General features: G+C 40.2%; 1 protein-coding gene across 2 annotated transcripts in view; it reads right to left on the bottom strand.

Moving 5' to 3' along the window:
* Positions 1–1,204: 1,204 nt before the first annotated feature.
* The window catches only part of RNF13 (ring finger protein 13), a 59,479-nt gene continuing 48,317 nt past the window's right edge, over positions 1,205–12,366 (bottom strand). For both annotated transcript variants that reach the window (XM_048505566.1, XM_048505568.1), the window contains 2 exons: positions 4,975–5,055; positions 1,205–2,555 (listed from right to left, as the gene is read on the bottom strand). In XM_048505566.1, coding sequence (XP_048361523.1) covers positions 2,188–2,555; positions 4,975–5,055 — 449 coding nt within the window. In that variant the 3' untranslated portion in view covers positions 1,205–2,187. The remainder of the gene's footprint in view (positions 2,556–4,974; positions 5,056–12,366) is intronic.

Here is a 12,366-nt window from a genome sequence, read left to right as displayed (position 1 = left end):
TACTGTGGAGTAAAAGGGTTTTATTTCTTTTTGGCAGTGATAGTGCGTGTTCCGCCTTCTGTGAGGATTAGTTGTGTGTGCAGATGATAACAGCAAAAGAGGATTTGATGTAATTAGTATTGACTTATTTCACACAAGCACATACTCTGTCTGATTCTTCCTGTAGATGTAACCTTTCCTCAGATACTACAATAGCACTTCTGCAGAAAGGATTTCTAATCCCAGCTGGCAGGCTGAAGACTACAATGGCATTTTCATTTCTCTTACTTTGATGAGGCTGGAACAATATATGGGGAAGTACAAAAATCACTCATGTTGAAGCAGTAGTTGTCACATGTGCAAACCCAACACAGACACTGGAGCGTAATTTATCATTGGGTGGTTTCTGAGTGACTATATCAGTACTACCTATCTTCCTATTGGCTATTTCACGGAAAAGGTATAATTTGTTACAAATTTGTGTACAACTGAGAAAATATGGCTTCAGTTTCGGGTGGGTTTCACAGGTGATTTTTCTCAAGAACATACAAACAGCTCTGATAGATCAGGCCAAAAGCACTTGTAATTTAGCATCCTGTTTCATTATACAGTGGTCAATCAACTGCCTCCAGTGAGGCCTGTGGGCAAGGTATAAAAGATGACTGCCTGACTTTGCTCTTGTCTCTCTGCACCTGGTATTCTTCAGGGAGAGAACTTCTGGCTATGGTTTAATTTAGCTGCTATGGGGGGAAACACTGTTAAGGTATCCTTTGTGAATGTTTCCAGTCAAATCTGCTTATGCGCTGCAATTATCTTTTTACTGTATTCTGGTGAAAGCATACTTTATGTTTAAATTGCCAGTAGAGTGCAAAAGAATATATGAGAAGCTTTGGAATAAAAGGGTTTCTGATCAGCCAAAATATTCCATAAAGACCGTCAAACAGTGGTTTGCTGCAGTTAACTGCAGCTTGTATGATACTTTCTTAGTAGGAGGGCTATTTTCACCAAGTTCTTCAGGCAGTCTGATTTAAACAATTAAAAATAGTTCTGAAGCGGTAAAGTGCTTAGTAGCTGGAATACTGCCACCTGAATTCCAGGGGTATTAGGGTATTAGGAAGTGGTGCTCCTATATAAACCCATCCACACATCTCTTGGCCCTGGTGCATTTTGAAATATTTCTCTACATTTCAGAGATGTAATGCATTTACACAGAACAGAATGGCTGTTAAAGTGGAAAACATGTTTATTAACAGTCTTTCAAACTTCCCTATACAAGGCCATATAAAAAATGTCTGCAGTTTGATTATACAGTAGTGTGGTTACTTTCTACATAGTTACAACTATATATAATTCTTTCATGATACACTGTGAGTAGAATCCTGTTAGATATTTATAAGCACTCATTTTCAAACCCAATACTTGGTCTGATTCTCTATGTGCATAGTTTTAGTGGACTAATGCATCACCACATGCTCCTCATAAAGAGGTATATGATTTTGTGAAAAGAACACACAATACAACTCAGTTTTCTATATGGGGCATGACATGGGAATAGCCTTTGGGCTTTGGTCCCGCCCCTTCACACAGGGAAAAAAAAACCCTAGCTGAGTTTATGTCAGTTGTGTATGCCATTTGAATACGTTGTTGTTCTGATTAAGGCCTAGACAATTCTTGACGAAATTAAAGTTTGAATTTTACAACACTGAACTGCACAGTTGGATTGCTGAGAAAGCGGCTTCTGTCAAGAACAAAGGTCTTGTTCTCTTCTGCGGGAAATGATCTCGATAGATTACTAAAGAAGGCCCATCTTGTTTGTGTAATGGTGGCTTTTCTGTGAAAAGTTCTCACAGACACGTCTATATGCTACACACTTTATGTGGGGGGGGGGACTATTTACCTTGGCTTAACTCCATTTTAAACAGATGCTGACAGCTGAAGTGGTGTCTCTATTTGTGTGCATTACCTTAGTGATTGGAGTGTTGTTACTCATGGCTGTGAAGTCCAGTTAAAATGCTTGTCTTCAAAAGACAAAGATAAAAAAAGAGAACCTGTAATGAGACGAAACTATACAGAACACTATTATGAATAGCTGCTTACCCTGAAGCAACTGGAGGGTCACAATGTGCTTCCCCTATGTACGCATACATAAAGGAGAGTTCTCTGGCCAGAGGAGTTCACGTAACACTATTTTGTTTGCAGTCCTGAAGTTCAAACAGTATTTGCCGCTCTGTAATCTTGTTCTGCGTTGGGCTGAAGCTGAACTACTATGCTCTCTTCTGTTGCTCCATTCTCGGCATCGCTACTATCGATATCTTCCTCCTCATCTTCCTCCTCATAGTCCGAAGACTCCGTCATGTTTGGATTGGTGTAAGACTCAGACAGTGCCCCAAAAGATTGAGTGCTGACTGAAGTAAGCGGCCTAAGCAAAGGAGTATTCTCAGAGACTTCATTCTCTTCCTGACTGCTGTCTGTTTCAGAGTCCGAATCACCCTGAGAAGGGACCACTTTCTGTTTGCATACAGGGCATGTTTTCTTGGTTTTAGTCAGCCAAGGATCCACACACTTGCAGTGGTAAGCTGTTAGACAAAAAACGAAAGCAGGCATTTACCTTTATAAACAGATGTGAGAGGAATGGTGGTAAGTTAATTACTGTATATTTTATGGTGAAATGTGCATGCTAAGTACTGTACAAAGAGAACACCCAATTTTGATTGAGAGAAACTGTAGATAGATAGATAGATAGATAGATAGATAGATAGATAGATAGATAGATAGATAGATAGATAGATAGATAGCTTGTACAAAGCAGCCACTTCTAACAAAAACCCTTAGATGCCAACTATTGAACACTTGCTTTCTAACTGATTATTCCTGAATAATAATCAGGCTTCACTAAAAGAGCATGGGGCCCCTGCCTATTTATTGTGTTTTCAGGGGCTGGTGGAGATTAGGAACAGCTTTATAACATGATGATGACTAAAAGAAAGTGCTATACAAACAAAAAGGCAGAGGTCCTTTTCATGCTTATGATTTCATCCTCTATGGATTTGGACCTCTACATACTACAGTGAAAAGCTGAACCAGTGAAGCTGTTTAGGATTCACAAGTGATTGACAATGGCCATTCCAAAAAGCAGAACAGGGCAGAACAAAAACCTTGTATGTGCTTACAATCATATATTTTGAGGCACTGAGAGAGACAAAAAACCAATATTTTACTGCCTCTTCCATTTTTTTCTTGACCTCCCAACAGAGTTTTCAGGGTGGGTTGGCTCTGGCCTCACATACACTTTTGAGCCTGCTTCAATCTTCTTGCTGGGCACTTCCAGCAAATGGTGCTTGTGGGGTACTGCTCAGCCCTGTGGATTCTCCAGTAAGGAGGGATCTGTTATATGCATTCTATTTAACACCTACTTGAAACCACTAAAAGGACTGGATGACGGCTAATGAACACTCAATTCCGACAAGACTGAGATGCTGTTAGTGGCTCATTATTCTGAGGGGCTCAACATGTTCCAGATAGGGTTGTACTTTCCCCAAAGGAACATTGGGGGTACTCCTGGATCCATCTTTGCCACTCAGGGCTCAGATGGCTTCTGTGCCCCTTTCAGACAGATAGCGTGACTTCAATAATCTCTGCTCTGGTAATATCCAGATTAAATTACTGCAGCACACTCTATGTGGGGCTGACTTTGCAGGTGGTTTAGAAGCTGCAGCTGGTTCAGAATATGGCTGCCAGACTACTAACTGGGACCTGGAGGTTTGGACATATAAGATGAGTCCTAGCTTACTTTCATTGACTGCCCGAAAGCTGCCGGTCCCAATTCAAGTTTAAGCTTAATAAAGCCCTATACAGCTTGGGACCACAATACCAATTGTGCCTCTCCCGGCCACAGTGTACTTGGACATTACACTTTCCTTCTGTGACCTTTCTTCAGGTGCTAACCCCTTGCAAAGTTTAAAGGGTGGCAATTATAGGGAGGGCCTTTTTTTGTGGTGGTCCTCCATTCTTGGAATAACTTCCCTGCTAAGGCCCACCTGATGCTAAATAGGATGTCTTTTGACCACAGGTTAAGATAGCTGTCTTTGAGGAAGCTTTTAAAGATCCCCTTAATCTTTTAAGGGCCTGACCAGGTTAATCAGGTCTTCTTTAATTCTTGGCTATGTTTTTATTAACAGTGCTTTATAGCTTCTATTGGTTTAATATTTGTGTACTAACTTTTTTCACTCTTATTTATTGCAATTTGATTATTTCATATTTGTTCCAAACCCAGAAAGCTTTAGCTATGGGTGGTATAGAAAAGAAGTAAATAATAAAATTAAATTACTCTCCTTACACGCAATAGCCATTCCCAAGTACAGTTCTATACCAAAATGTATGATAAGTTTGGATCAAGAATGAGCTGTATGTTCTGTTACAGCTGAGCTGTGAACATTTCCAAATGCAGGTTGGTTGATGAAGAGATTTTATTTGGCTATGATTTTTCATGAACAAGCTACCAGTCTTCCGGATTATGCTAGTTTTTCCATGTTTGAGTGGCTTTTATAAAAGCTGAAAGCAATCAAAGATGCCTCGTGTGTGTACTTCATTCCTACATTTAGCAGCAATAGAATCTTAGGAAAAGTACATTTTAAAAATGCAAGTATATACTACCATTAAGTTGAGAGCCAGCATGGTGCAGTGGTTACCCTGTTGGACTAGGATCTGAGAAACCCAGGTCTGAATCCACACTCTGCCATAGAAACTTGCTGGATAACCTTGGGCCATTTATACACACTCAGCCTTGACTCGCTTGGATGGGTTGCTGGCACTGGCAAACCACCTCTGAATATCTCTTTGCTTGAAAGCCCTACAGGGTCACCATAAGTCAGCTGTGACTTAACAGCAAAAACACAAAAACAAAACAGTAGATCTCTCAAAAAGGTCATTTTTGCTACCAAAAATGCAGTTTGGCCAGTTGTTATAAACATCAAACTCAACTTGCAGTTACTTTACCATGAGAGCAGGGAAGGATTCTGAGTTTATCCCCGTCCTCATATTCATCCAGACAAATGGCACAGACATCATACTCATCTCCTGTAGCAGAAAATGTAGAACAAATTCTGTGTTAAAAGTGTGAGGCTAAACAGAAACATGCAAAATACCCTCTGCAGGGAGTTTCCTTTTGAATGCCCCAAGGGTAGTGTTGAAGGAGTCAAGACAATTAATTTGAAGAAGTGTTGTCTGATTTGTTTTTCTTTTTGAATTGAGGCTCACCTACTGTTTCTGAAATTCAAGCTGTTGACATTTTAATATTTTCTTACAGGCTGTAGCTTTAAGAAAGGGATGCCCTCACTGACTGTTGCCAGACACACACACCCCCCCCCGTCATGTCAGTGTTTCAGACTTGTTTTCTGTCAGTAAAAGGCAAGGAGAGGGATCGGGGCCCTTTCCATAGTTGTTACAACGTTTGAAGAGGTACTTATTAGGGCCAGTCCCAGCAGCAACTACGGGGTGACTTGCTATCACCCAGCTCACATGACTAACCTAGCCTGGCTGCTTGATACTGTTCAGCCAATGAAAGGCAGTGTAGTGTTACGGTTAGAACTCCAGATTAAGGTCTGGGAGACCTAGGTTCAAGTCACTGCTCTGCCCTGGAAACTCACTAGGTGATCTTGGGCCAGTTACATGAGGATAAAAGGGAAGAGAGGACAATGATGTAAACTGCCTTGGTCCCCACTGTGGAGAAACACAAAGGATAAATGAAATAATAAGTGTAATTGAAGGTGGGAGTTAGATAAAGGTAGACTGATGAATGGCTGAGAAGGGACAACTGCGGGAGGGAAAGGGGAGAGGATCTGGGGGTTACCAGGAGGAGGTGGGAAATAGTATGGGGGAGGTGATATAGGAGGAAATGAGGTGCTCCCCACAAGTCCTTGCAGATTTCCTACTTTGCAGCTGGGCCCAGCCTGGCATCCAGGACAGCACAACTGGGTCATAGTTTTCCTGGGTAGAGGCTGCCAGGAGTAGGAAAGCAGAGAAAACATGGGGGGGAGGGGGATAAAGATCTCTGGCTGGTGAGTGGGAAGGAGGCAGGAAAAAAAGAAACTTTGAGAGCTTTCAAGTATGGGAGAGACGAAATTATTATTACATGCATAGGCTGCTCTTTCCCTTGCAGGAGAAGAATGGGGATGAGATGGCCATGCAAATTCTTGTGGATTCCCACTTGTTCATGTCCAACTATAAAGGGCATGCAACCTGCATAAAACTTGCCATTATGTTCCAGTTATAATATCATATAAAAAATGAATAGCTCTTGCTCAAATAGCAGAGATTTCCAATGAAAATTCTACAATTAACTAGCTTCAGTATAAAACACTTTTTTCTGTCAGCAAAAGCACATCACATGTAGAATATTATGTAACTCCAGTTGGCATTTACTTTCCTCTTTTTATTTTTGATTATATTTAAAACCATGTTTATCGCTCTTGGATCATATTGTATGAGACAATGACAGACATAAATGTTTTCAATAAATAATGAACAGAGGGAAGTAGTAGTAGTGGAGCAGTTAACAGATAACCTTACAAATGATTTTAGAATTCCTGGTTGCTATTTTTAGACCTGACTGGCAAGCAATTTAACTGCTTCAGCCATGATTTATTACTAACCTAATAGGCTGTCCATAAGCTACAGGACAAAAAATAGCATCTTATTAGTGATATCTGGTGATATCACAGTTTGTATAAGCATTTTACTTCGATTGTTCAAACTTTTAAAAGTTTATGGTTTGTTGAGATACTAATGGTTTGACTTGCATATCTTTAAACATGGAAATATCTCAAACTAACACTTATTTGTGGACATATAAGCTCTGATTCATTTCAAGAACTCTACCTGCAACAGTGTTCCTTGCCCTACCTATTTCAGTGAAAAGGAACCTTGTAATGATTTTGAAGTTATACAAAGAATTGCAAAATGTCTGATCTGGAGAAGTGATTGGTCTTATATCCTCCTCAACAAGTATGCCTAGTAAAGGTTAACTGACTGACTGACTGAAAGGGAATCTAGTAAATATGTGCATGAACTGGTCCAGAAACTCTTTGTATGCATTAGCACGTTCTGAGTGTTACATCAACTGCTGGTTTGGTGTATTGCAGCTGCAATTCTGTGGGATTGCAACCAGCTGGGGCTTTTCCAATCAATGCATTAGTAAACTCAGGCTGGCAAAAAATAATCTGGACTAATAATGGCAATAGACCACAAAAACCAATTATTCAACATCTGTTTTGGAAAAAGGGGAGACATACATGAAATAAATTCACAGGAACTGAGGAAGATTTCTGGCTAGCATAGATATCCTTCAGTGTGTAAACAGGCTTAGCAAACAATGTTGGAAAGTTAAAATGATGGTCTAAAATCCTGTGTCTTCCCAACTGCTGTCTTTTTCAACCTTTACATTCTTTGGATGTTAGCCATGAGCATAAGTAACTGGCATTTTCTCTTTGGTCTTCATTTTTTAATCATGAGTTATTCTGTGTATCAATTATGTATTTATTTAGATTTGCCCCATCACCAACAGAACAAATTAAGGTATAAACATAATACAAAATGCCCTTTGGGCAATTACTTCATTCTAAATAGTAATAATGTCAGGAACTATTAAAGCAATCCTAAACAGTTTTGCTCTGAGGTAAGTCCCATTTTATTCTGTTAGGCTTTCCCCCAGGAAAGTATTCTTAGGACTGCAGCTCCACCCTACCCCCCAGCCATTCTCACACTTGAAAAGGCATTGCGGGGGGGGAGGGGGGAGCACTTCATCCAATCATGCTTCATCCAACCATTTTAGGCTTTAAAATAGTGGTAGTATCCCTGTGTCAGACACAAGGGCACCGTCTCACCTAGTTTGCCCCTTAGTCTGGTTGGGCAATGCATGCAACACAAAGAATACAAATTCCTGAAGGCATTTTAATTTAAATCGGAAGGAAAAGTATACCACTACTTGCATGAGTTCCCTATGTTCATTCCTCCAAAGAAAAATGGTTTCCGCTTCCACAATAAGGAAAAGCATAGGATGAACTCTTTTATTTATACAGGACAGAGTCTTCTAAACCACTCCTAAAAGTGAGGGCTGTTTCCCAAACACATTAATAATTGAGAAAAAGCGCACCCAGGACTTACCCGGGCGCCATTGGTGCAGGGGAGGAAGGAGCAATCAGCTCGCCTTCCCCTCCCCATGTGGATCGATAGGTCACGTGATGGGGTGGGAACCGTCACATGACGAGGAAGCCGGGCAGGCTATTTAAGCCAATGCCCGGCTCAGCCCAGTCTCCTTACAAGGCTGCTGGCGAGCGGAACCCACCCTCCCTCCCAGAGTTTTGGGCTGTTGTTTTGTTGTATGTTATTTATGACAGACATTTGTTGCAGTCTGGGTGGATTCAGGGCATAGGGACACATCCTTTGGGGGAGGCAGGCTTGCATGCCTACGCGGGGGCCTCAATAAGAGGTCTGTGGGTAGTGGAGGGCTTGAGGATGCAGGCCTGGAAGCCCTGTTTCAAGCTTGCTACCCCTGGCAGGAGGGGGTGTCACAAATGGGTAGGCGCCCAAGTGACATCTAGTAACCTCCTGTCCCGGTCCCCATTGGGGGACAGTGCCGGGTTCAGCGGTGGAGCTGACAGTGACCAGGTTCAGCGGTTCGCCGCCTGGTGGCCAGGATGTGCCCCGATATGCCTGCCCAGCTTCCAAAAGAGTTATGCATTATTTGTTAATAAACCGGGCTGTGGCCATTTCTTTTCCAACAAATTTAAGTGTGTGCTTGGTTTGTGAGGGAAGCGGAATCTGCACATCTGCACGCAAACCCATTTTCCACTGACTTGTATGTGTGGCAGGGAGGCAATGCCAGTCTTGCTACAATATGCCACATAATACACAGTGGTGGGATTCAGTAGGTTGCACCACTTTGGCAGAACTGGTTGTTAAAACGGTGCTTGTAAACAACTAGTAGTAAAATTATTTGAATCCCACCACTGGAACTGGTTGTTAAATTATTTGAATCCCACCACTGAATATACCCCATTTTCAGTGTACACCTTAATCTGCAAAGTAGCTATAAATTCCAGCTTACAGTTATATTTATGACCAACAAACTGTTAATTATACTTATTTTGTCCTGATTATTTATACAAATAAATTCTGTTTTTCTGAGAACTTTGTAACTAAAAATTGGAAAGAGCTGGATTCCCTGAATTCCAACTCACTGTTTTTCTGAGAACTTTGTAACTAAAGATTGGAAAGAGCTGATCCCCTGAATTCCAACTCACTGTGTCAGCAGTGTTGGTTTCCTGTGATTTTACCTGAAGCTTTCCACATTCTGCATAACAGCCCTTGTGTTTAGGACATAATGGGATAGTAGAACAGCACTTATGAATAAAGCATTCTAATGATACTGTTCCGGTGCTTTTCTAGTTCCCAAGTTAGCAAAACAGGCTATTCTGACAGAACAGCTAGCACAATTAGTACATTAAAATTCATTCCCTGTTTTTAGTTGCCTGAACAATGTGACATGTGTAAGATTCTCACAGTGGAAGCTGATGAATGTTGGTGAATCCAAGAAATAATTATAATACACTTTGCAGCCAGGCAGATGGCCTAATAATAAACAATAATTAGATAAGGGCCAATCCCATTTGAAGGAATAAATCAGTTTATAAATACCTGACAAATAACAGAACTATACTAATATTAATGTAAAATAATGCAAATGCTTCACAGATCATCACTCTTTTCCTTGTCAATATCCTTAATATATTTGTTATAATGCAGAGTAAATAAATTCAGCATTTTTTCAAGTGCAACTAATATTAAACAGACTGTTTTGTTCTTTGTTTTAATGTGTGAACATATGGTACCCATCCTCATCTTGTAACCCGAGTTACAAATTATATAGCCTAAAATTAACCAGTTGTTAGTCTGATGCAGATTATGTAGGGCAAACATGCCTTCATCTATACTATGTACAGGATTTAAGCCATCAGCCCTACCCAGAGTAGCCTCCCTGCTGATTTCAATGAAGGCAGATCATCTCTACATATATCCTTTAAGTGGTGCAAAACAACTCTGTGGAGGATTGGCGCATGTATGAAAGGACTGCGTTTTTATGTGGATTGTCACAGTTTAGTGAATAAGCAAGTATAACATTCCTACAAAGAATACTGGTACGATATAAATCCCAAACAGGATTGATCTGAAGAGCATATAAAGATACCAAAAACTCAAGATGGGAACATTTCTTCATATTAGATTTTAGCAAGACCTTTCACAATACAGAGGCCTGACCTCCTCTTTCATTATACAGGTACAAGGCCGCTTACTTTAGCATGCCTTACACCAGTCACTTTGTTATCAGCAAAAATCAGGATAGCTCAGATTTAAAGGGGAAAAAATCTGTTATGGAATAGCAAGATTCCTCTCCTGCTCTAAACTTTGTCTCTAATTAGTTTCTTCTGAATGCAAAAAAATAATGAGGCTTTTAGGCAATCAGAGTTGGCTGTAGCCGAAAGAAAACTACCAGTTCCTAATACTAAGATTACAGTCCTCTGGAGGTGCTACTATGTTTTTTGTCCAAATAGCTACAGGGTAGCCCGAAAAGATTAATCCTTCAGTATCAACCGGGCTGAAACTCTTTGTTATTGGTGCTAATGGATTTTGTATTAGTGCTCTGGGAAATCTTTTCTTCCAGAAAGGACCATCAAGCCATTTTGCATCCTCTCTTCCCAAATCTGACAAAAGATAATTCAGGATAATTCAGGTTCATCCATGATGCAATTTTTACTGAGGAAGCCACACTGTGGACAAATTAAGCTCGACTTGTCTACACATCTGCATCCTCTAGGCAGGCACTTAATTCAAAGGCAGTTTGAAAAATAATTAGACCAAAATCTTACTGTGCTCTACATTTTCCCAGCTTCAATTATTTTTTCTCATTGCCTGATTCTAGAAAGTTCTCTCCCATTATTTTACAGAGAACATAGCTGGCTTTTCATTAAGAAGTGAAATTAACAGTGAACTATTAATGTATATGTGATGACCATCCCACCTTCAGCCACCAAATGTGATGCCCAACTCTTTCTTGAAAAATAAATATACAAGTGCCAACTAATATTTATTCCCTTAATCTCACTCCATATGGTAACTGCCACCTGGAACATAAATTCCAACAAAAAAAACATTTATCTCCTGTTGGTAGTGTGCACAAGCTTGTAAGGCAAAGTGGTCCCACAGAAAATAGGGTGGGATTCCAATGTTTCTTCAAACAAAGTAAGATGTTATTTGTAACTGATAGGTTAACTTCAAGGTTTCAAGCAATGTATTTACAAAATAAAATAAAACTGAGACAACAAACACTTGGAGGACTTCACTCAACTTAAATTCACTCTGACACCTCTCAACTTCACTCAACTTAAATTCACTCTCTTAGACTCTCTGTCTTTATTGTGTCTAACAGTTTATTGAGGCTCTGACTTTCTAACTTTCACAGAGCTTTGACACTATGACTTCTCACTCAGAAACCCTAACATACTCTGACTTTTGCCCACAAAGAGTGTAGGCACACTTTGACATGCTCACACAGAGCTTTTACTCATTTGGTCTTTTTTCTCAGAAGCCCAAACACATTCTGCCATGCTCACACAGAGCTTTAACTCTCTCTGACTAAAGTTTTGACACTCCTAGTCCTTTCACTCTGAAATCTGCCACCCTTTGCCCTCTCTGACACCTTTTGCTAGTCCAGTACAGTTTCCCCACATGGATACTCTAGAATCAACCAATCATATATCTCTCTCATCCCCCTCTCACACCCCTTTCTCTCTCCAACTCAGCTCTCAGTTTAAAGTCACATGTATGCACACACACACTAAAATCAATACAGTCTATCTTGATGTTTTTAGTTAAAGCTATTTGAAGAAACTGAAAATGGTTGTTTGCTAATTTAAGAACTACTTCCTTACCTGTTGCAACTCAGAAAAAAATGGCTCACATACCAGTACAGGCATAAGCTCCATAAGTATCCTATGAAAAAAGTATTATTTAAAAAAGATTGTAAAACACAAATTAATCTTCCTAGGTCCCTAGCAGCATCAGGGATGTTAAAGTGGATGTAAGGTATATCCAATTTTTATCCAAAAGAGAACCTGGTCTTTATTTCACAAATGCAGGCCACCAAAGAACTGAAGAGATAGTTCCATGCACAGAAGTAGGCTTTAGATTTGAACTGGTTGAACAGCAGTGTAGCTTGTGCTAGATGGCAAGATATCTTTGAAACTGAAGTTTTCTAAAGATGTTTATGATGGAGGGCTGCTGCAAGTTTTTGGACATGCCAAGATTATACTTTGGCTGCTAGCTCTAATTTGT

This window comes from Sphaerodactylus townsendi, linkage group LG08, assembly GCF_021028975.2.
Source record: "Sphaerodactylus townsendi isolate TG3544 linkage group LG08, MPM_Stown_v2.3, whole genome shotgun sequence".
Taxonomy (NCBI): Eukaryota; Metazoa; Chordata; class Lepidosauria; order Squamata; family Sphaerodactylidae; genus Sphaerodactylus; species Sphaerodactylus townsendi.
Note: the sequence above shows the minus strand (reverse complement) of the source record. Positions and strands in the feature narration are given on the sequence as shown.